Source organism: Sapajus apella, unplaced genomic scaffold (genome assembly GCF_009761245.1).
Source record: "Sapajus apella isolate SASKATOON/1434 unplaced genomic scaffold, GSC_monkey_1.0 scaffold60, whole genome shotgun sequence".
Taxonomy (NCBI): domain Eukaryota; kingdom Metazoa; phylum Chordata; class Mammalia; order Primates; family Cebidae; genus Sapajus; species Sapajus apella.
This window is the reverse complement of record NW_022437000.1, coordinates 12,781,124-12,805,661: the sequence shown is the minus strand read 5'-3', so window position 1 is coordinate 12,805,661 and position 24,538 is coordinate 12,781,124. Positions and strand designations below refer to the sequence as shown.

General features: G+C 50.3%; 1 protein-coding gene and 1 long non-coding RNA gene across 16 annotated transcripts in view; one reads left to right on the top strand and one right to left on the bottom strand.

Annotated features, from left to right (window-relative positions):
* ATP11A (ATPase phospholipid transporting 11A) overlaps positions 1-24,538 on the bottom strand; it is a 179,599-nt gene that overhangs the window by 54,531 nt on the left and 100,530 nt on the right. For all 15 annotated transcript variants that reach the window (XM_032246256.1, XM_032246250.1, XM_032246251.1 and 12 more), the window contains exons 3-12: positions 23,649-23,738; positions 22,761-22,841; positions 17,356-17,463; positions 12,307-12,435; positions 8,769-8,872; positions 7,548-7,598; positions 4,345-4,409; positions 3,350-3,431; positions 1,848-1,998; positions 476-673 (exon numbers count right to left, since the gene is read on the bottom strand). In XM_032246256.1, coding sequence (XP_032102147.1) covers positions 476-673; positions 1,848-1,998; positions 3,350-3,431; positions 4,345-4,409; positions 7,548-7,598; positions 8,769-8,872; positions 12,307-12,435; positions 17,356-17,463; positions 22,761-22,841; positions 23,649-23,738 — 1,059 coding nt within the window. The remainder of the gene's footprint in view (positions 1-475; positions 674-1,847; positions 1,999-3,349; positions 3,432-4,344; positions 4,410-7,547; positions 7,599-8,768; positions 8,873-12,306; positions 12,436-17,355; positions 17,464-22,760; positions 22,842-23,648; positions 23,739-24,538) is intronic.
* LOC116528833 overlaps positions 19,006-24,538 on the top strand; it is a 21,333-nt gene continuing 15,800 nt past the window's right edge. The window contains exon 1 of the long non-coding RNA XR_004259227.1: positions 19,006-19,016. This is a non-coding gene — a long non-coding RNA (uncharacterized LOC116528833). The remainder of the gene's footprint in view (positions 19,017-24,538) is intronic.

Sequence of the window (24,538 nt, the reverse complement as noted above, 5' to 3'; positions counted from 1 at the left end):
GAAGCCTGAGCTCCCGCAGCCATCGCGCAGCAGCAGGATTTGAATGGAGGCACTTGAACCCTCTGCAATGCACCAAGTCACTGAAACTCTCTGAAGTATCGGTTTGCTCATCTTTAAAGTGAAAAAATACCTGGCTTGCTATGAGACCTCAATATCAGGTGCAGAAGGAGAGTGCAAGGCTGGCAAAGCCATTTCTACCCACCGCCTTGATTCACACCTTCGTCCAGAAGGTGCCCAGCCTGGGAAGCTCCGGGTGAGTTTCCAGGCACTAGCGAATACAGGTAATTCCACACCTGTCATACATGTAACAGCATGGCCGACTGTTTCATAAATAAGGTTCAAAACAAGCCTGCTGCTGCGTTCCACCAGCTACAGGGACAGCCACGCCCGGAAGACAGGCACCGGACCTGAGGAATGAGAAACAGACTCACCCACGTGTTAGCAAATCCCAGCAGATGACTCAGGAGACACCAACCTGTCCCAGCTCTTCGTTGAGGTCTGACGTGTTCACCAGCGGCCCCTCGCCGGTCTCCTCATCAAACATGTCTTCGTCCCAGGTGATGAAGTAAGAGCCAAGGAATTTCTGCATCTCGACCGTGACGTACATGGACACGGGGATGATGTAGTTGAAGAGGACCATGAAGGCCAGGAAGTCTGTGAAGGCCTTGAGAAACTGCGAGAGCAGAAGGTGCAGGTCAGCACCTCCGCTGGGAAGGACAGCAGGGCTCCACCACGCTGCTCTGACACCGCAGGCTGAGCCATAAGTTATACACGTGCTACTACTAAGTACAAGGTTTCAGAGTCCAAAGACGAGGATTATGGGCTGGTGGGGGGGCGCTGCCATGGGGTCACCTGGTCTCTGCGCCAGGACCTGCCAGGGCTGCCCTGCTGTGCGGGTGGAGATTAAGTCATGAGTTAAGACAAGCATGTGTGACAGGAGGCACACAGACCAGACGCCAGTGGCAATTTTGCTTCTGCATCTGTGGGACCTCTTTGTGACTCTTATAACCAAACTTACTTGTTAACAACCTACAGATGTAAAAACTAAGTCTGATGAAATGACTTTTCAGTATACTTTTATCCTGGTCTGTGAAGCCAACTTAGTTTTGTAGGAAGGACGGATGATGTGCAGAGATGGCCCTGATCCAGATGGAGGGGACGCGGGACTGGGTTTGCACACGACCCCGCTCTGGACAGAGGGGACACAGGTCAGGGTTTGCACACGACCCTGCCCTAGGCTCAGCGGACACAGGTCAGGGTTTGCACACGACCCTGCCCTAGGCTCAGCGGACACAGGTCTGGGTTTGCACACGACCTTGCTCTAGGCTCAGCGGACACAGGTCTGGGTTTGCACACGACCCTGCTCTAGGCTCAGCGGACACAGGTCTGGGTTTGCACACGACCCTGCCCTAGGCTCAGTGGACACAGGTCTGGGTTTGCACACAGCCCTGCCCTAGGCTCAGTGGACACAGGTCTGGGTTTGCACACGGCCCTCTCTGGACTGAAAGCAGAACCTTTTTCCAAGTATTTACCACAAATACGTGCCATTTACCTCACAGTCATTAACAAGCATTTACTTAGCACCCTCTAAACAAAGGACACTGCAGGTATTTAAGGCACTGTCCTGATGACTTCACTGTGGGAAGCTGTACCTCTCCAGACTCAAAGACAGGACCAGCTGGGTCCACTGGCACTTTACATTTCGTGAATGCATCTACTACGGAGACTGGACCCATCGAGGATGCTTTTGGCCTACAGTAAATTCACTTCCATCTTTTCTTGCACCGCCCTTTTGTGATATGGCCCACAGGACATCTGTGACCACACCGGGCAGTTGCTCCCCATACCAGATTCCTCTGTCTTTCCGACTCCGTTTTCTGATTATACCATGGCTCATCCCGGAAGGGTTCGCTCTGCCACACATACTTCAGGACAGTGTTTATCAGGGCCTTGCTGATCAGGATGCAGAGGTACACGATGAGGAACACATTCATGGATCTGAAACAGAAGGACAGAGGTGATCGCTGGCCCTGGGGAAACGAGCTCTGCCCTTCCTTCTCACAAAGGTCAAGATGAAACCTTGTGAAGACACAGAATAGGAACAGCATGGTGATGTGTTTGTCCTCGACGTGCCACAGCAGGCCCCCTGTGCTTGCATCCATGCCACGGTCCGTGGCACGCACTTCTAGAGGCCAAAGGAAAGAGTCAAGCAGGGGGAAAGTGCCACAAGCAGGACAGAGAGCCGCTCGCAGCCATGCTGCAATGCTTCCGCGTTGCCCGTGGTTTCCGTGTCTGTGTAAGCAGCCACGCCCACTTCCGTCATTGAAAAGAGCACCCAGGCCGGGCGCAGAGGCTCACGCCTGTAATCCCAGCCCTTTGGGAGGCCGAGGCGGGCAGATCATGGGGTCAAGAGATCAAGACCAGCCTGGCCAACATGGTGAAAACCTGTCTCTACTAAAAAATACAACAAGTAGCTGCGAGTGGTGGCTGGCGCCTGTAGTCCCAGCTACTCGGGAGGCTGAGGCAGGAGAATCACTTGAACCTGGGAGGCGGAGGTTGCAGTGAGCCGAGATTGCACCACTGCACTCCAGCCTGACGACAGAGCAAGACTCTGTCTCCAAAAAAAAAAAAAAAAAGAAAGGAACATCCAGAGGTCAACTTCTACCACTGAGCATCAACAAATTAGTTCAGAATGTAGTGACTAGCCCCCACTGTAAAGAAAGGAAGGAAAGGAAGGAAGGAGGAAGAGAGGGAAGAGGGAAGGACGGGAGACAAGGAAACGCTCTGCAAGGAAGTGTCCTCAGGACAGGAAAGCACGGGCCCTTCACGGAGGTCTCGGCCGAGCTCGGGAAGAAGCCTCTATTTTCCGGCACAAATTCAGCTACCATTCTGACATATTTATCATCAGGACTTCACTGTTCAATGCAAAGATGACTCTGTTCTGTCTGCTAATGCTTTCCCTCATAAAACCACAGCCGGGAATGCGTGGCTTCCACCAAAGCCCAGAGTGAAAAGCGAGGCCATCTGGAGTTTTTCATGACACGGTAGGAGGAACTGTTGAACACTGGACTGGTTTCGGAACCAGAATCTCAGGGCGTCCGTAAGGGGTAACAGCGCTGCCTCTTACCAGGCGCTGGGAAGTGCAGGAAAGAGGGGTGCGGCCATTCACCTCCCCACAGAGTAAGAAAGTCCATCTGAATAGTCAGCTCTGCGGTTACTAAGATGCCGTCTACTGGCGAAAGAACCGCCAATAAAGCCAAGAAGAAGCTACTTCCATGTCTACAGTGGGTATTGACACTTCTAAGCCGCAGATTCTCATGCTCGCCAGCGACGGGGCAGGGAGACTTACTTTTCCACAGCAGACCGCTTCTGCGATTTCGACTGATAATTCAGTGCCATCTTGGTTTCCATGCCCGTGTAGATAGCCACACCTACAGAGAGGAAGGGGAAGGTGAGGACCGTGGCGCAAGCCTGTCTTCCTTGTGGTGAGTTACACACAGCTGCGGGGAAAATCAGTTCTTCAGTAAAATGAATCCTATTTTTGATTTCATGAACTAGTGTCCATAGTCACACAACATTAGAACTCGATTCTTTAGGATCAAAACCTTTCTTCGTACACAGGAGGCAATCTGTGCTTCAGTTTTTAAGAGTTCATATCTTAATATACATTGGGCTGTGCACGGCCATGAGTTCAGAATCTGCAGGTTCTACCCACTGGGGATGCAAAATATTTCAAAAAATCCCCCCCAAAAATAACAATACAATGATTAAAAATACAGATGATAAAAACAGCAGAGTGTAACTATGTGACTAGCATTTATGCCGTGTTAGGTACTGGATGTCACCTAAGACCTTGTAAACCAGAGGGGCAGACGTGCGCAGGCCACATGCAAAAAGGGGCCTTGGGCACCCGTGGATTTTGGCATCTGCAGGTGTCCTGGAGCCAGCCCCCCAAGGACACTAGGTCTGACAGTGGGGCACACGGGTACATTTCTAAAAGTTACCTCAATTAAAATAGACAACAGCCCACAAGAAATGGGAGATCCTAGCCAAGAAACACAGGCATGAAAGAAACGTCGTGCACAATTCAACTTCATAAATTCCTTCGCGGATGAAACTCCCTGTTTCTGAATCCAAAACTAGAGGCCTCAACATGCAAGCCGTATTCTCTGGTGCCACTGCGTCAGGACCGCACTTACCCACAGACACTAATCTCAGTGGGTGGAACTGCATGGCCAGAAAGCCTCTGGCACCTCAAGGCACCAAGGAACTCTCTCAGGGTTCTGCTGCGGGTCTTACGAACATTACAGGCAATGGTTAGTAACTCACGAATTAAATATTTACCGAAGATTTTCTCCGTGTTCTTCAGCGTGGCTCCTCTAAGCAGCAAGTTTTCAGATCCTAAGGGCCTGTAAGGATACGGATGATCAGAAATGATACGGACGTGAGGGCAAATGGGCAGGCAGTGGGGGGGAGAGGCAGACACAAAACCCGCTGGTTTGCTCAACAGATCTCATTTTCAGAGGAGATGGTATACATGGCGGCTTGCTTATGTTTAGACGATGAAGTCAGCCCAGGTCCAAGTGAAAGGATGTGGTCTTATCTGCTGGGGAGGAGTAGCAGCAAGGACCTCCCGTCAGTGCCTGCAGGTACGTGGGACCTCAGGCCTCACCCAGACCCACTGGCTGCGCCTGACAGCCTCAGCAATACTCCCTGACAGACCTCTAGGGCAGGGGTCCCTGCAGTGGCCCCACCAGTGCCGTCAGTAGCACCTGGAGCCCGTCAGGAACATCACACTAGTCAAGAAGATCGTCCCAGACCCACAGAGTCAGAACCTGAAACCCGGGGGTGGGGCCCAGTAACCCTCTCCTGACAAGCCTCAGGTTGAGGACAGCTGCATTGGAAGGGCCCAGAATGTTCTGGAAAGGCTAAAGAGGGGTGCAGGTGACTCGCTCAACTTTCAGCTGTCCCTGTTTTTTGTTTTTTTTTTGGGAGCCAAAGTCTCATTGTATCACCCAAGCTGGGGGCACGATCACAGCTCATTGTAGCCTTGGTCTCCTGGGCTCAGGTGGTCCTGCTGCTTTGGCCTCCCAAAGTGCTGAGATGAGAGTGGGGCACCACCATGCCCAGCCTCAGTTGTTTCTATGACATCCTCAGTGAGACTCGGGGGGGTCTCATGTAACAGTCTTTGTCTGTCCTGGAGACAAAAGCTGATACTCTGTCTGGCCTTTAGAAACACTGGAAGCCACACTGCAGAGCTCCTCTGAACGGGAGACCTATCCATCCGGGGCAGTCCATGCATGGCTACTTTTGGGAAAAACAAGCAATGGCCAAAGAACTCAAAGATCTCATGCATCGAGGAACAAGCATAGCTCTGCGCACTGAACCCACGGTGAGCAGCGGGTGGGGTCCCTGCTATCAGGGGCTTATATGCTTGATATAACAGGGTTCCCTGCTGATGGAAAAATAACCTCTTCTCATAGTGGTAAGGGAGAAATAAGCGGCAAGATTCCAATTTATAAATTTTGCTACTGATATCATCCTAAGGATTTCTTCGGAGGGGAAAGGGTCAAAAGTGTTTGCTGAAGTTTGCTTTTCATGCATCATTGTATTTACTGTCCTTCTATCATAGAAAGTGAAGAACCTGCTGAATATTATGAATGTAAAATGCATGCAGTATGTCTGGTCGACATAACTCAGAACTGCATCTGGCTGAAGGCAGGCAGCGTGGGGCTGCCCTGAGGGATACAGCTGTCCCGGCCACAGCAGGCAGAGCGTCCGCCCCTGGCCGTGGCTGAGACTGCCACGCGTCTCCTGACCCGGCAGTCACTCAAGATGGAGCTCTGGGCTGCATACGGGTTGTCTGGTTGTGTGATAAGGACTGTCAGCTTCTGTTTCCAACACACTTACAATAATTCCTGTCAAGTGTCTACGAAAACAAACAGCTTTTTTAAAAAGGTGACTCAAGGAAGCCTAAAAATAATTTACTCGGAAAAGTACTTTGCTTCTAGTTAGGACAGAGGGAAGAAGAAACATTGCTCTGAATGGATTGAGAATTTAGGTGCATAATTCTTAACTGTTCACATCACAAATTTATAAACATCTTAAATAACCTAAATATTAGAAGTCTATTGAACAGCATAAATATTTAAGAGTGAAACTAGGCCAGGCGCGGTGGCTCACCTGAGGTCAGGAGTTCAAGACCAGCCTGGCCAACATGGCAAAACCCCATCTCTACTAAAAATACAAAAATTAGTCAGGTGTGGTGGCACGCACTTGTAACCCCAGGTACTCAGAAGGCTGATGCAGGAGAATTGCTTGAATCTGGGAGGCAGAGGCTGCAGTGAGCTGAGATTGCACCACTGCACTTTAGCTTGGGTGACAGAGCGAGACTCTGTCTCCAATAAAATAAAATAAAATAAAAGTGAAACTAGAGTTAGTATCAAAATGAAAAATATATTAGCAATTATCGTCCCAGGTTGCTGAGCAATAAACTTGGTCTAACTATAAAGATGAAAAGCCTGCACTGTTTAATACTGTGGATTCAACCCGTAGGTAATATGAATAAACCTAAGTCTGTTTACTCATTCAAACACAAAATAATTCTCACAGCACACAGAAATACAAGTGATTTCTCCAAACTAAGGAGGAATTTACCTTTAGAAAAGTACGTATTTAGGAAAACCAAGGCAAGGCCACTATCAATCCTCAGAAGCACCTGCTGGCCTGCTGATGGGTAATGATGACAAATCATTACCCATCGTTAGCATTCGTCAGCAACAAATGCTAGATCTTGAAATAATGTCAGAGAGAATATCCGTAGGCCCGGGAGGCGGGCGCTGCTCGGAGGTGGGCTGGGCACCGGCTGGCTCTCAGCCGAGGCTGCCCCGGCTGGCTCTCAGCCGAGGCTGCCCCGGGGCCAAAGAGGAGCTGCCTGAGGCTCTGGTTTCCTCACACATGCGCGGTGTGACTGCTGGTGTGACTGCCGCTGAGTCCATGCTGGTGAATGGGAGGCACAGCAGTCGCCTGTGAGCTGCCCCAACCTGGCCCTGGGTCACTGTGTCCACCTTCTTGGGTGGACATGAGCCAGAGAGAGGCCTTGAGCCCATGATGCACCCCACTAACGATGGCGAGTGGATGAAATACACTCCAAAAAACGGCCCCCAAATTAGAAGTCTTCAACTTCATATCTGAAGACAAATCAGCACAGGAATCGTGAGAGGGCATTTCTCATGGGGACGCTGTACTCTGCCCATCACTTCGAGACTCTTCATGGACCCCTGACACCTCCTGGCCCGTGAGACGACCCTCCTGGCAGAGTCTTGTGCAAAACTTTGTTTCACGAGCATCAGTAACTTGTCAACATTCACACATGTGTGCCTGAGACACACCAGGGAAGAGAGCAGAGCCTGGCCCTTTGGGAAAGTGGAACTCCACCTTCCAAATCTACTAGAGTAGTGGCCGTGGAAATGCTCATCTGTCCAAGAATGCATTTCTAACACGACAAGGGAGATGACCATGGTCCATGCGTCCACAGAGGCACTCACCTCACCACAGGGTCATTCAGGTCACTGTAAACGTTGATGCGACCCACGAACCTGGCGACAGAAAAGCCACGTTACTGACGGGATGCACCCAGCGGCCCCACCCCGACGCCCGCGCCTGGCCTGCCTGCCTTCCTGTGTCCACAGAGGAGGCCACTGTGAGGTGCAGGTCTTCACCCAGCCTGTTCTGGGTGTCGCTAAACCACCCAGCCCGTTCCGCGTGTGGCTAAGCCGGCCAGCCTGTTCTGCGAGTGGCTAACCACCCAGCCTGTTCCACGTGTGGCTAAGCCGGCCAGCCCATTCCACGTGTGGCTAAACCAGCCAACCCGTTCCACGTATGGCTAAGCCGGCCAGCCTGTTCCGCGAGTGGCTAACCACCCAGCCCGTTCCGTGTGTGGCTAAGGCGGCCAGCCTGTTCTGCTAGTGGCTAAACCACCCAGCCCGTTCCACATGTGGCTAAGCTGGCCAGCCCATTCCACGTGTGGCTAAACCACCCAGCCTGTTCTGCGTGTGGCTAAGCCGGCCAGCCTGTTCCACATCTGGCTAAACCACCCAGCCCGTTCTGCATGTGGCTAAACCACCCAGCCTGTTCCACGTGTGGCTAAGCTGGCCAGCCTGTTCCACGAGTGGCTAACCACCCAGCCTGTTCCACGTGTGGCTAAGCCGGCCAGCCTGTTCCGCAAGTGGCTAAACCACCCAGCCCGTTCCATGTGTGGCTAAGCTGGCCAGCCCATTCCACGTGTGGCTAAACCACCCAGCCCGTTCCGCATGTGGCTAAGCCGGCCAGCCTGTTCTGCTAGTGGCTAAACCACCCAGCCCGTTGCACATCTGGCTAAGCCAGCCAGCCCGTTCCACGTGTGGCTAAGCCGGCTCTCCTTCAGCCCCTTCATTGTCGTACTTTCTGTTCTGATCAGCCCATGGCTTCAGTCATTTTCCTTACCCCACAGTTTACGAATGTCTTCCATAAAATAAAGAAAACTTAGTTTTTCCCCCACAAATCTAGTTCCATTAAGCCACTTCAAATATTTGCATAAATAAAAAGCTACAAATCTGAGTGGTACAAGTCTATGCAAATAAATGAGTAATGTCTTTTTGACTTAATCTTTAAGCAGTGATTTACATTCTCTTTCCAAACCAGCAGATGGCTGGAGTATTTGGGGTAAAAAAGCAAGAACAAGGCTGAGGGCATAACCCATTTCTAGAGACCCTGCAGGCCCTGCTTACTTGTAGAGGTCGGGCTGGGGCTGCTCACACTCGATGGTGGCGTGGAGCCCGTCGATATCCTCCTCCGTGTGGAAGCCTTTTGTGTCCTGCACGGCATAATGCGTCTGCAAATCACAAGACAGGTGAGCTCACAGCCAAAACGGTCAACACAAACCCAGAAGCTGCTGCCTCCAACCAAGTGGCTACAGAGCCTGGTTGACCATAGAGTCTGTAAATGTTTAAAAGTTATAGAAAGATAAGGTCCCACTGCTATTCCTGCATCTATTATGTACCAGAAGATTCTAATTCTTCCGTTCTTACCCAGTGTCCTCCACTTAAAACAGGACAGATAATGATGCTCAAATTCTTCAAATGTGGACACTGATTTATCTGTCACAGCAGCTATTCATTGGAAAACAGGTTGAGGACCTGAAATACCCCTTTGCTTTTACAGCATGCCCTGTTGTTCACGGGAAGTCGTCACGGGCGTCACTTCACTTCACCTCCACTATGCGGCAACAACCTGCCTGCTCCCGTCCTTGTTGGGTGGCACATGCCTTCTACTTAACTGTTCACGTGGCCTGGGCCCGAGGGCTCCTCCAGCCTTCGTGTGTGCCAGCTTTACCCAGAGCTTCTTAAGCCCCCGATTCCTGGGCTCAGCCCCAGGGTTTCTGATGCAGCGGGTCTAGGGAAGCCCAGAGAACTACCCTTCTCACATGGTGCCCACTCACGCTGTTGGTCTCAGAGCACATTTTGAGGCCTGCTGACAACAGTAACATCTGTGAGCACCAGCAGGTGGGCGTGAGGGCTGCACTGGCCCTGCCTTGAGAGGAAAGAGGAGAAATGTGTGCCCAAAGATCTGGGGAGAGGCAACAGCATCTCTGAATCCCTTCCTGTGCCTTTTTCTAAGGGATGAGCATTGGACAAATAAAACACAGGAGAAGTCAGAACAAAAGGGAGAAACGACCACTGCACCATCACCAAGCGCACAAATCAGGGGGCACCAATCGCAGCCCCGTCACCAAGCGCACAAATCAGGGGGAACCAATCGCAGCCCTGAAACCAAACGCACAAATCAAGGGGAACCAATCGCAGCCCCGTCACCAAGCGCACAAAAGTGGATGGGGAAGGATCACGGCTCAGTCACCAAACACACAGACGGGGCTGGGGGGAAGGATCACGGCTCAGTCACCAAACACACAGACGGGGCTGGGGGAGGATCACGGCTCAGTCACCAAACACACAAACAGGGTTGGGGGGAAGGATCACCGCTCAGTCACCAAACACACAGACAGGGCTGGGGGAGGGAAGTGATTGCTGCTCTGTCACCAAGCGCACAAATCAGGGGGCACTTATTTTCTAAATTCAGTGGGCATTTTCTAATTGTATCCTCACAAGAGCCCCTGAGAGACACAGCTGTCCCATTTCAAAGATGCAGAGTCCAGAGAAGCCAACGAGCCTGTGCGGTCACATGAGCCCACCCTGAGATTCCAACAGAGGTTGGCTGGACCCTTCCCACACCCCACTCGGCTTTTAAGGAAAGGGCTCAAATAATTCCAGTCCCCCAAAGCTAAACAAAATGCACAAAAATGACATTAGAGAACACAAAGCTGTAACGCGAACTGCAAAGCCACAAAAGGTCAAAGTGCAATAGCTATTTTATCATCTTCCACAACTACGACAACATTTCATCCGGACAAACATGGCACATCTGGAGACCCACAGCATCTGTTCACCAGCGTGGCTGGAACTTGTCAGAGCCTGACCAGCCACAGTCCTGCAGGGCAGGGCTACAAAGGCAGCCACTGCCAGCGAGTGTGGAGGGCTCACAAGGTCTCTGGGTGGATGGAACCTTAACCTCCTCCCAGGTTCCAGAGGGACCAGCAGCCGCTTACAACAAATACCTGAATCGTCCAGGGACTCTGCCTCCCCAGAAGCACTGCTGCTGACAACCTATTGTGTTAGAGTGCTCACTCTCCTGGGATATGCTACATGGAAAATCTGAAAGCAAATTTAACCGAAAATATCCACAGGTTTTTCATTTATCAATTCAGGATACATACCTGAATTATCTATGAAAGACTAGCATACCCTTCAGTGATTTTGTAAAGAAAATGTCTCTATCTCACAGTAGAAATGGCCTATGTCCATAGGTATTACCTAAATACCATTTTAGAGTTGCACTTTTGTGAGCTGATGACTTAGGAATAGTTGGATCCACTGAGCTATGCTCACTCTCATAAACACCTTAGAAACTTCTAGATTTTTAAAATAAGAATCTTAAATTAATGGTAGTATATCCTTTATGACTGACAATTAAAATTCTTGTAGCATCAGCTGCCTGTGCAGAATTTTATATTGAGTGCAGGAAATTACTTACGTAGTAATTTCAGAAAATCCAGATTAAGATAAATTAACAAAAAGACATTTGTTGAAGTAACAGGCAAAATCCAGAATTGTGTGTGACTTTTCACATAATTCTAGGCCAGTTTTCACATTAATTTTAACTAGTAAAATGAAAATTCTTTAAATTCCAACAATCTATTCATTAAATCTTTAATTTGGTGCATTAGCTGATTGACACAGGCGAACACGGAAGTTATTTCTGTTAACCTGAGATGATAAGTTGTTTTAAACATTGAGAGTAGAAAGAAAAAAGTGGGAAGGAAATGGGGAGGTGTCGGTCAAAGACACAGAGTAGCAACATTTAGGACGACCTGTCCAGAGACCCAGCTCACAACAGGAGGGCTGGAGTGGGCAAGAGTGTCGGGCTCGGGGTTCCTGCTGCATCGAGCAGGTTCTGGCTGCTCTGGCACAGGCGCCAGGGGAGGGAACGGGAAGTCAAGTGAGACGTGGACATGTTCATCGGGTCCACTCTCACCACAACCTCACTATAAAAACATGTATCTCATGACATCATCATATATGCCTTAAATATATACAATTTATTTTTTTAAAAAAGAAAAAAGAGCAAAGTGAAAAATAGGAGGCAGCAAAAGTGAGGAAAAAACTTGGCTGCACAGGTCCTTGGGTCCTCACTGCAAACACTGAAAATGCTGACTTTTTAAACAGGATGTTAGTTCCTGCGGCCACACGCGCACAGCCTGAAGCTGGACAGGAATACTCCACCCTGGAATTTAAGGAGAAGGCCCCTTACTTCATGGCTGTATTCTCCGTCTAAACTGGTGGACCCCACCCTGGAATCTAATGAAGAGGCCCCATGCTTTATGGCTGGATTCTCCGTCTAAGCTGGTGGACCCCGCCCTGGAATCTAATGAAGAGGCCCCATGCTTTATGGCTGGATTCTCCGTCTAAACTGGTGGACCCCGCCCTGGAATCTAATGAAGAGGCCCCTTACTCTATGGCTGGATTCTCTGTCTAAGCTGGCGGACCCTTCCCTGGAATCTAATGAAAAGGCCCCATGCTTTATGGCTAGATTCTCCGTCTAAACTGGTGGACCCTGCCCTGGAATCTAATGAAGAGGCCCCTTACTCTATGGCTGGATTCTTTCTCCAAGCTGGCAGACCCCTCCCTGGAATCTAACAAAAAGGCCCCTTACCTTATGGCTGGATTCTCCGTCCAAGCTGGCGGTTGTGACATGGCACGTCCCATCTCCCCGGTTGCTGGAAAGGAAGATCAAGTCGCAGGGAAACGTCTCGTCCTCCTTGACCATGACAATGTCCCCAACCTACAGCACAAGCAGAAAGGATGGTCAGCGGAAAGCCCCTCCATGAAAGCTCACCGCCGTGTGGGACTTGAAACACTCTTTCAAGGTGTTCATTTTTTTACAGGAAGATACAGGGATGCAGAGATGATTCTAGGAAAAGACACCTGCCAGACATTCTGCTGGGGCCAAAGAAAGACCAGGTCAGGTTTCAATATTCCAACTGCAGCTCAGAGAAGTGCCAAAGCACAGCATGATCGAATATCCTGGGGCAAAAACAGAAACCAACACCTGCAACAAGGTTATCTTTGATTCAGACCAAGCAAGACGAGTTTGAGTGCCTGTCAGCATGGCCAAGCGGGATGCACTCCCATGAGAAGCTCTGATCTCAATCTGGCGTTTTATGAAGCGGGTGGTAGAGTTCTGAGAGCTTCCTGACCAACAGAACCAAGGCACTGCCCAGCTCATCAAAGCATGAGGGCAAATAAAGCCAAAGTGGCAACAACATCTCAAAAACGAAGTAAAACTCAATCACAGGAAGTTCATCATGTGGGTTTTCGAGAAGGGTAATGGTCTGGTTCGTATCTGTGTCTCTCTCATTTCGCTGGGGAGGATGGCAGCTCAGTGAGCTGGACTGTGTATCTGAAAGACGAAGGATCATCAGACCCCTTGAGTGAGCCAGTGTGGGTCCCCCGGCCAGTCTCACCGCCACTCGGGAGGCATGCCAGGGTCGGGGCTTGCCCTGCCTCTGTCAACACTGCAAGCAGAGTTCTCTGTCTCACTACATGATGGTCACAGCACACTGTGAATCTGTGAGACTTTAAAATCAGAGGGTTACTCTCCCCAAATGTACCTATGGGTTTCCTAAAATCCCTATGGAAATCCCAGCAAGGACTTTCACAGACATAAATGAGCTGATTCTAAAATTTATATTGGAAGGCACAGGCTCTAGAATAGCTAAAACCACCCTGAAAAAGAAGACTGAGTGGAAGGACTCGGTCTCCCCAACGACAGGGCCTCTGAAGTAGGTACAGTGACCAACAATGTGGGATTGGCGGGGCTTGGGTGTGGACATCAATGGGACAGACCAGGGAACCAGAAATGGACCCTCGCAAATGGGCTTCACTGATGGTGACAGAGGGCGAGGGCTGCTCCCTGGAGGAGGGACAGCCGCCCACCCCTGGTGCAGGGCAATCGGACAGCCACAGGCAAAACAGTAAGGACAGAAACACCATACCTTCTACAAAAACCATCTCAAAGTGGATCATGAACTTAAATGTAGAACACGAAACTATAACACTTTCAGGAAGAAACATGGGAGAAAGTCTTTGGGTCTCAGGATAGGCCAAGAACGCTTCATTCAGGACACTGAACATACAGTCCGCAAAAGAAAAAAAAATCAGCCGGGCGCAGTGGCTCACATCTGTGATCCCGGCACTCTGGGAGGCCAAGGCATGTGGATCACCTGAGGCCAGGAGTTCAAGACCGGCCTGGGCAACAGGTGAAACCCTGTTTCTACTAAAACTACAAGCGTTAGACAGGTGTGGTGGTGCACGCCTGTAGTCCCAGCTACTTGGGAGGCTGAGGCAGGAGAATTGCTTCAACCTGGGAGGTGGAGGTTGCAGTGAGCCGAGACTGTGCCACTGTACTCCAGCCTGGGTGACAAAGGCAAGACTGTCTCAAAAGAAATAATAATTTAAAAATAATTAAATAAATTTAAAAAAATTGGACTTCAACAGAATGTAAAACATTCCTTTTGTGAAATACCTTGCTGAGTATTAAAAATCTATATCTGACAAAGTAGTAATATCTAGACTACATGACCTCTTAAAATTTAACAGTGGGTTGGTCTGATAGTGGTGGGTTATCAGAACTTACTAGCATTAGTGTCACTAAAGTTGGTCTACAATCCCCCACTGCTAGATTTGACTGGCGTTTTAAAATAAATAAATAAATAAATTTAACAGTGAAAAGAAGCTCAAATAATCCAGCTGGAAAAATGGACAGAAGACATGAAGAATTATTTTTACTGACGAGGATGCACAGATGCCAAGCGAGCGCAGGGAAAGATGTCAGACAGGCCATTGAGAGATGCATGTTTAAGCCACACTGAGATGTTGTGGGTGGCAGATACTGGAACGTGGTGGGCGGGAATGACACGGGACAGCCACGCTGGAAAACGCGTTGGCAGTCCCTTTCAAAACCAAACGTGGATATGCTAGACGGCCCAGCAACTGAACACTTGAGCTTTTATGCCGAAGAAATGAAAACTACATTCACATGAAGACCTGCACACAAATATTCATAGCAGCTTTATAGATAATAGCCCTAAACTAGAAAAACCGACACGCCCTTCAACTTGGGAATGGTGAAACTGCGGTACGTCCGCAGCACGGAACCCTCCTTAGCAAAAAAGGGAAGGAACAGCTGGTGCACAGACTTAGTGAATCCCGAGGGAATTAGGCTGCCCGACGACAGCCAACCCCAGGAGGTCACAGGCCACAGGATTCTCTTTATGTCATCCATGAAATAAGGAAATCTTAGAGCTGGGCAACACGCCGGGGCAATGGGAACACAGGATGCCTCTGTAATTACCTCCACATAAAAGTTTAATTAAAAAAGAAGAACTAATTAAAGGATTGCCTTTCTAGTTCGCTCTAGCACCCTGCAAGGCTTGAGCCATTACAACCGACGGAAGCCGATGCCTGCAGTTGTAGGAAAAGCCTGACCTTTTCTTTCTCATCCTGCATAGCCTGTTTAGAATCCTCCCTGTTACGGTGCCCAGGATAGAGGGCAGGCATTTCCCACGGAGACCAGTACATTAAAAATTCAGTTTTATGTGGACAGACAGAGTTTAGGTCTGTTTTTTTTTAAGAAAGATGTTTAGCTACAAGTATGAAAGGCTTCGCAAGGGGAATATAATCGATAAAGGAAATGGCATTGAAAGCCTGAGACCGGACGCCTGCTGACACAGGTGTGAGTCCACGGCTGTTCCCTAGGCCAGGGCCATCTGCTCTCTGAACCCCTGACCACTAGGGAAACATCGCCCACCTGAGCTCACTGAAGGGAAGCTCTTTCAGAAGCATTTAAACACCTGGACAGCAAATTTATAAGTGAAAATGTTTAAATGCTTAAAAGTCCATTCGGTGATGTGTGTGATACACAGAACAGTGAGAGCAAGGTGAACGGGGGTGGCGGGGGCCAGTGGTTGATGCCAGCTCCTCTGAAGGACCTCTGAGCGCCTCCTGGGTTCCTGTCCCACTGCACCGGGAGGGGCTGCGGCCTTGTCCGGAGAGGCTCACTGGGCCCGGCTGGCTGGGCTGCTCAGACGCCCTCCCCCTCCCGGCTTCTGGAACGAGCCTGGCTCTTCCTGTGCACAGGACCCAGTGGGGAGCTCCCTGTGTCCCTCACTGAACCTCCCACAGCTGGGCTGGGAAAACAGTGGGGTAGGCAGTGGGGCTGCAGGAGGGAGGAAGGCGTGGGAGTGGGCGAGGGCCAGGCAGCGAGCACGGGCACCAGTGGGGGCAGGAAGGGGCCGGCATGGGCCTGGCACCGAGCTCCACGGTCAGATGGCAGACTGGAGCAGGCTGCTGACCGCTGCCTTGACACAAACATGAAGGCCACACTCATGGTTCCACCTATACAGGTGCTTCCAAATGACTAGTGAAAGGCCGAAAACATCTCATTTAAATAATTTAAACACATTTTAAAATGTATTGATGTATTAGTTACACTAATAATTCATTTGAAACATTTAAAATGCAGCCTTCAAGAAGAACTGTAATATTCCCAGCACAAAGGAATAATCCACAAGGTGATGGACATCCCAGTTACCCCGACTTCATCTTTACACATTGGGGTGCAGGCAGCAAAGTATCACACAGATCCCCAAATACAAACAACTATTATATATCAATAAAACATAAAATTTTGGCAGGGCGCAGTGGCTCGTGCCTGTAATCCCAGCACTTTGGGAGGCCAAGGTGGGTGGATCACTTAAGGCCAGAAGTTCGAGGCCAGCCTGGCCAACGTTTTGGTAAAACCTCATCTCTACTGAAAATGCAAACATCAGCCAGGCGTGGTGGCGTGCACCTGTAATCCCAGCTACTCGGGAGTAGAATCACTTGCACCTGGGGATGGAGGTTGCTCTGAGCTGTGATTGTGCCACTGCACTCTGGCCTGGGTGAAAGAGCAAGATTCTGTCTCTAAATAATTCTGTCTCTAAATAAATAAATAAATTTAAAAATACAATCTTCGATGAGGTTTCCTGTTCCAATTTTCATAAACTTCTATCTAGTAGAATTTATACTGATATGATTTTATTACACATTATTCTAAAACAATACATTTCTACCTAGTAGAGTTTATATTAATATTTTACTATATCTATTCTAAAACAAACTTTAGACACAGTGTTTCCAACCTTTCTCTCTCTTGATTGGTTCGTGTGTTCCCACAATGATTTTAAATTCCACCAATTCTGGTGTGGAATGCTCCTGGTGGGGAGGCTGTGGTGGGGGGGTGGGGGCGGTGGGCATATCCACCCAATTCTGCTGTGAACTCAAAACTGCTTTAAAAAGTAAAGACTACTGAAAAAAAAATTAAAGGTAAAAAAATAAAGGTAGTAGGGAGCTAGGGCCTACACTCAATAAAAAACATCTCAGTCTGTTTTGTCAAAGAAAATAAAAACTGTTTTTAAAGTTTGTATTTAAAAACTGTTTTAAGAGACAGGGTCTTTCTCTGCTGCCCAGGCTGGAGAGCAGTGGCTGTTCACAGGCATGGTGGAGCCTCCTGAGTGGCCTCCAGCCCCCGGGCTGAGTGATCCTCCTGCCTCAGCCTCCTGAGGCGCCAGGACGGAAGACATGAGCCGCCGCACCTGGGTCAGACCTGTTTCTCCAATGGCCACTGGACTAAGCCCGGGTAAACGTGTCAGGCGCCACTCACCCGCAGCTTTCGGCTCTGCTTCCGGACGAGCTTGCCGTGCTGGATGAAATGAACAGGACACTGGTTCATGGCGTTGTCTGCCTTATGTCGAAGCCAGTCTTCATAACCCTAAAGAAAGGAAGGAAAAGAAGGGTGAAAGGAAGCGGGGAGAGAGGCAGGGAGGCGCAAGTGGGGGAGAGGCGGAGGGCTCGAGCTGAATTCTGTGCAAGGACAATCCGAGCCTGCAGAGGTGTATTTTTCAAATCAGGATATACCACACACACATGATTCTTTGTATCCCTGACAGCATCGACACTTTCCCAGGCAATTTGAGCTGCTTGACATGTTTGCGGTTGGATAACTGCAAAGACGTTTGATAAAGATGCTTCTGGAAGTTTGCATAAATGCTACATAACTGCACTTTTGTGCACATTCATGACATCGCCTTAGGATAAATTCCTAAAAAAGGAACGTCTGAGTGAAAGGAGGGAAGGCTTCTCACATAAATGCTGTGTCCAGCTGCATTCCACCCACTGAGTGTCAGCCTTCAGCTTGGAAAAGCACACGCTGGCCATACTTCCCTTTCATTAAAAACTGATGTCTGTCATGAGATCTGGCAGCCCAGACTCTCGGTGAACCCCTGGCTCACTCTGTCACGCTCGCAGCAGCCTTAGGGTTCTCCGTGCATTTCTGCGTCCGAGTAACCCATCCGGGAGACATCCATCGGGGCTCCCGTGTGCGCAGGCTTCACGCTGGAGAAGCGGCCCCAGCTCACCCTGACCCCAGCCTCAGACAGGTGCGGACACACGTGCTCCAATTCCAGCTCCCGAGGCACACCCTCTGGTTGGAGAACCGGGTGGTATCTTGAAAGAAGCGGCAACAGGAGAGGCCGCACGCTGACACTTCCTGGGATGACGGACATGCCTTTGTGTCTCGTGTTGCTTGGTGCAGGTGCCTCAGATAAGGATGGGGAATGGCCGTTCTCAGTAACCATCCCAGCATGAAAGACTGCACACCCGGGCCTACGGGCATCCACTGCACCTAACGCACATCGGGATTGGGAACACAGCTGTGCCACACACAGCACAACCGCACGGGGTGGCGGCGGAAAGCCTGGGCCGCGGGCCCACTGCGCGTATCCCGAGAGAGCCCGTGGGGCAGGAGGCTCACGGGCCCCTCGCTATGGGCCACCCGGCATCAGGGGCCTGCAACTGGCGTCTGTTCTGACGGGAGCAAAAACAAGTAACCCAAAACCTCCAGCTTCTGGAGAATTAAGAAACTCGGGATGCATGGATGTCCAAAGGCGTGGCGCATTCTCCAGCTCTGGCCGTTACAAGTGACGCCATGGCATCTGACTGCTTTTCAGAGATTCCTCCCAAATGGCTGAAATACCCTCTTTCTGGGGAAACTGACAACAGTCTTCTTGGAAGGCGGCAGTGGGTAGACGACTCCTGGGTTCGTTAAACACACTTATTTAGCACCAACTGCATGCTCGGCAAGTGCCAAGCACCAGGGACCTGCAGATGACAGACCTTGTCCCCAGCACTACTGCTCTCAGGACTGGTGGGGAAGAAACAGAAGTAACTGCAAGTTCAGCTCAGGTAAGAGACACCAGTGCCCCCAAGAAGCCCAGTGCCCTGGCTGCGGGAAGAAGACAGAGAGGAGGTGCCCAGGAATGCCCAGTGGTGATGGAGCGGGGATGGCACTGCCCAGTGGCCAGCCTGGCTGGGTTGGGAGTGACACGTGGAGGCCCATGCAGGTAGCAGGCTGATGGGAGGGCCCCACACACAGCAGGGAAGCTGGGCACCACAGGGAGAGGCCACTCAGGCAGGGCCTGGGCAGCAGCAGAGCCAGGTACAGTGAGGTGCCCATCAGTGTCCAGGGGATTCACTGGGGAGATGGCATGAAAAGAGAGGCGGGAACCTACAAGAAATCAGGGCGGGCTCTGTGAGTGCAGGGGGCCTTCCAAGGCAAGTGAGGAGGGGCTGGGAGGGAGCATGGGGACCCCAGCACAAACACCCTGCTGGAGCCAGAGGGGTGTGGGGGGGGCGCAGAGGGAGGCACCGTTCCTGAGGAAGAGGGACAAGGAGGTCAGTGGTGGGAAAGCAAGGAGGGCGCTCGGGCACACACAGGTCCAGACCAGCAGTGGGAGAAGCGAGGCCTCCCTCAGAGTGATGGCTGGGGAGCAAGAGGCACGGGAGAGGAAGAAACCCCTCCGGCAGGGACGTTGGCGATGAGGCCCAGACCTGAGGTTGTGTTCATTTGACCCCTCTTAACACCCCCCGGAACGCCCACCCCTGGGCACTGCCCCACGCCAGGCCGAGGACACCTCATGTTCTTGTCTAGGCCATGGTCTGCATGGTGTTGCGAAGTGGCCTCCGCATCGACGGGGCCGTGGGCTCCTGGGCCGCTGCCTCCCTGGCCCAGATGCGTCTTCACAGCCACCCTCCCCACTCCATGCAATCCTCTCCTCACCTCCAGGACAGCCCTGGAGCCCGCAGGAGTTTCCTACTCAGTGGGGTCCCAGGAGGGTTACAATCCTTAAATAAGGCAGAGCAGAGGACACTGAGTAACCAACTGTCTGCGTCCGCCTCCCAGGGCAGGGCTGGACAGGACACCGCCGCACAGCGCCAGCCCCTGTTCCACACCCACGCTCCTCTCTCAGCACGCCTCGAGTCTCAGGGGTCTCCGTCCTGTCTGCAGCCTCTGCTCCTGCCACACAGATGTGCCACAGACAGCACAGGACGCCCTCACCTAATCTCCTAGATGGGTTCCTGGAAACACAGCAGGTCCCCAAATAACATCATTTCCTTCAGCACCATTTCCTTTTGAAGTTGATGAGAAAACCCACCGTTTTGCTTAAAGTTGAAGTCTGCAAGAGCCCACCACCATCATTCAGTGAGGCCTTATCCCGTGTAGGCGTTAAACTGCCCCGGTCACGGGCAGCGAGGCCGCCAGCAGCATGAGTTTCCCCCACGTTCTGTTTTCAGGCAGAGCACTTCCTCTCGGTCGCTGTGCTGTGTTCTGCCATGCACCACGGTGGAGCCATCCACCTCCTTACTGAGGGACGCTGGGCGGCCCAAGTCCTTTACTAACCCATGATGGTCACCACGAACACCCTAGTTCACGCATCCCGGCAGGCACGGCAGGCTCCAGCCTAGCGAAGACGCGCCCCATGTGCTGACTACACAGTTGCATGTTTATCATCCACATCGGCCCCTGTGTGTCCAGATGTTGGTCTGGACACGGTCTCTGCCCTGGGACTGGTCCCTGTACCAGATGATGCCAACTGCTATGCTCGGTGGCTCTGCCACGCTCCTGCCAGGGGCCCGTGGTGCCTGCTTCCCCACGTCATCTCCAGACTTTCACATCTGAAAGCCAATCTGGTGGGTGTGAAACACAGTTCAGGCTGTTGTCCAAATCTGTATTTCCAGATTGCTAGTGAGTGAGAAAGAAAAGTCAAACCAACATTTACATTCTGTAACTCTCACCTACTCCTCACAGGTGCATCTGAAAAATAATATGCCCAGACATCCATCCTCATACCGAAAATCAACTGGACTACCAGAAGGAGAATGGCGCACTCTGAAAACCCATGCACAGACACGCCGCAGTGACGCCAGCCCTTCACGTGGCATCATTTCGACTCTGCAACACGCCACCTTCAGCGCCTGTGCCTGCTCAGGGCTGCGTGCGTACCACAGCGCAGGTGAAGTATGCTTCAGGTGTTTATTGATTTAAAGACTAACAATGGCCAGGCACAGTGGCTTATGCCTGTAATCCCAGCACTTTGGGAGGCTGAGGCAGGTGAGTCACCTGGGTTTAGGAATTTGAGACCAGCGTGGCCAACATGGCAAAACCCTATCTCTACTAAAAACACAAAATCAGCCAGGCATGGTGGCACATGCCCGTCATCCCAGCTACTTGGGAGGCTGAGGCAGGAGAACTGCTTGAACCCAGGAGGTGGAGGTTCCAATGAGCTGAGATTGTGCCACTACACTCCAGCCTGGGTGACAGAGTGAGACTCCATTTCAAAAAAAAAAGACACCACCAAAGCATAGCTTTTCCAGCAAGAATTTGACCATCAAGAATTTAACTAGAGCCTGTCATTTTGCAGATTATCCAGATGTCTCAAATGATAATCAACCAACAAATGTCAAAATGCAAATAGCATTGGGTTCAGAAGTTTGCAGCAGATAAATGAATTGTGTATGGGACATGTAAAGAATTCTTACAAGTGTTCTAACAGAAAGACAAATAACCCAGTTTAAAAATGGGCAAAGGATCTGAAGACTTTCCTCGAAAGAGTCACAAATGGCCAGTAAGCACGTGAAAAGCTGCTCGACACCTTGAGTCACCAGAGGGGCCAGCTCAAGGCAGTTCTCTGCACGCAGGGTGGCTGTGAGAGGAAGGGCGGACCACAGCAAGGGTCAGAACGCGGAGGAAAGAGCCCCTGCACGGCCTGTGGGGGTGCAAAATGGTGCGGCTGCTCGGGAACACGCGCTGGCAGCTCCTCACAACATCAGAGCAGCTCTACTCCTAGGGACGTACCCCCAAAATGAAAACCTATGTTTACCCCTAAATATAGGATACATATGATTATTATATGTCAATTAAAATAAACAGAGAAAAAAGGAAGCCTATGTCCACATAAAACCTGTACGCAAAAGTATTATTCACAACAGCCAAAAGGTGGAAACAGCCCAAATGTCCATCAACAGAGGAGGCAGAAAGCAAAACGGCGTGTATCCACACAGCGGACTGTTACGCATTCGTAACAGGGAACGAAGAGCTGATGTCAAATGCAGAGAACCCTTACAAACATTATGTCGGGTGAAGAAGCCAGTCACAGAGTGCCGAAGATGAACCAGGAATACGCAGCGTAGGACAGGCAACTCTACGGTGATAGAAAGATGCATCTTCACCAGGGACAGGGAGGAGAAAATGGGAGTGACTGAAGTGAGAAAATGGATAAATGGAGAGTAAGTCTGAAATGTACTCTTCTCCACGTTAGTCACTGGCTTTACTTCCCAGGGTTACGAAAAACAAAAAGCAAAACAACAAGAACAAAACCATCCCATTTGCCGGAGTCCGTAAGTAGCATGTTCTGTGGTGGTCAAGACGGGGCAGGACGCAGAAAGGTGAAGGGACTCACCAGAATCAGAGCTCGTCCCTGGGTGGCTCGGGATGAGAAAAGCATAGATTTCTTTTCAAACTCAGATGGCGCCAGACTAGCAACTAAATTACATAACAACTCTTATTTTGCTTCAAGTATCAACCTAACACAGTTATAAAAATGCACTTCCAGAACTTGGTTGAATTTTCTGTGAACGAGCTGAAACAAACTGATTACCTCGCTTTGAATGAAAGGCAATTCGCCCGGCAAAGATGACGACTTTCTTCTTTTTCGCCTGTAAAATGCTTACCTGTTTGATAGCCGTGACGGTAATGACAAAGAAGAGGGGGAGTCCACTTGTTACCGGACTTGTGGGCGTGTCGATGATCAGCTGCAGAAAGAGAGAATCGCAGAATCATCTTCAAAAACGCAGCACAGTGACTTCAGGCGGGTGAGTTTGCCCCGAGCCAGCACTTGGCATTCACCTTGACTCATTTAAAATCCTTTGCTGGCACCCAACTCTGCCCACCACTGGGGACAGGGAGTAAAACATCCTATTCCACTAACTGTTAAAATGAGGGCAACTTTTTTAAAATTAAGGAGCATGCTTAAGGAAACCACTGATCGTCAGCAGCAGATAGCCTGAAGTTGGGGCACACTGTGTTAATCCACCCCCCGGCCCAGGGCCACACTTCAATTACACGATTTGGATAATTTTATGCTGGAAGAATCAGAGTGCTGTTCTTAAAGCACACCTGGGCTACTGTTCCCTAACTCATACCCCTGAGATTTTTTTTGCACTCTTTTTGTTTTTAAAACTCTCTTTTAACAAGTACCGTCTTTGGATTTTGATTCTCTTTAGAGCATCCACACACATTTAGGAAGAGCCAAGTAAGGCTAACAATGCACAGCTTGGCTGTGAGCTTGTCCAAAAGATGGCAAGGCTCTGATTTCCCCTCAGGTACTAGAAGGAAAGGGGCAGGAAGGGCGGTCACCAACTTAAACCCAAAGTGACATCGTGTGTGCTTTATCCTGTGGGGGTCTCAAAACCAACACGTTTTGTCCTTAAGAAATAAATACATGCTCGTAGGTGAGGGCACCACATCCTGGCTCCTTCACTAGCCGCACGGCAGTTACCTGAGAACAAAACCTCACTTATTTAGATTTACATTGGATGGAAAACAATGACTGGCCTTACCTGCACCAGAAATATGATAAGGAAATAAAAGTTGGCTATTCTTCTGAATTGTTCAAATAAATTCTTGGGTATAAAGTTCCAAAATGTGTACTGCATAAAAGAAAAACAAATATCCATCATTTAGATCAGATTTTGCTTCTCATAGTGTTACGTTACGGCACAGTAAGCAGCACTGGGTGTTAAAGCACCAGCTTTAGACAGAAAACTCACCGTTCACACTCTAGAGCATCTGCTGACAGCTAAGACACAAAGTGTGTGCTCCGAAACACACACGTAAATTACCTAACTCCAGAGAATTCCAGATAAAACACAAGGTAGCTAACAATAGTTTGATTATGAAGACGTCTTTTATAAAACGTAAACCTGTGATCAGTACCTCGACACAGTAGCATTTTACTTCAGTAATTTCTGCATGATCTCTCTTTTGAGTGACAGCTTGGCGAGGTGATGGCAGCAAGCTGAGTGCAGCCTTCACCCAGTTCTGAGCAGCTTCTGAGGCAGAGGGGTTTTGTGTCCACAGCCCAGGCACAAGGGCTTTGAGGACTCAGGGGGAAGGAGAGGAAAAGGGAGGGAGGGCAGGGGAGGGAGGCAAGGGAGGGGAAGTAAGGAAGGAGTGAAGGAGAGGAAAAGGAGGGGAAGGAGGGGAAAGAAGGAGGAAAAGAAGGGGAAGGAAGAAAGGGAGGAGAAGGCAAGGAAGGAGGGGAAAGGAGGAGGAGAAGGAGGAAAAGGAGGGGGAGGGGAGGAAAAGAAGGGGGAGGGGAGGAAAAGAAGGGGGAGGGGAGGAAAAGGAGGGGGAGGGGGAAAAGAAGGGGAGGGGAAGAAAGAGGGGAAAGAAGGAGGAGAAGGGGAGGAAAAGGAAGGGGAGGGGAGGAAAAGGAAGGGGGGAGGAA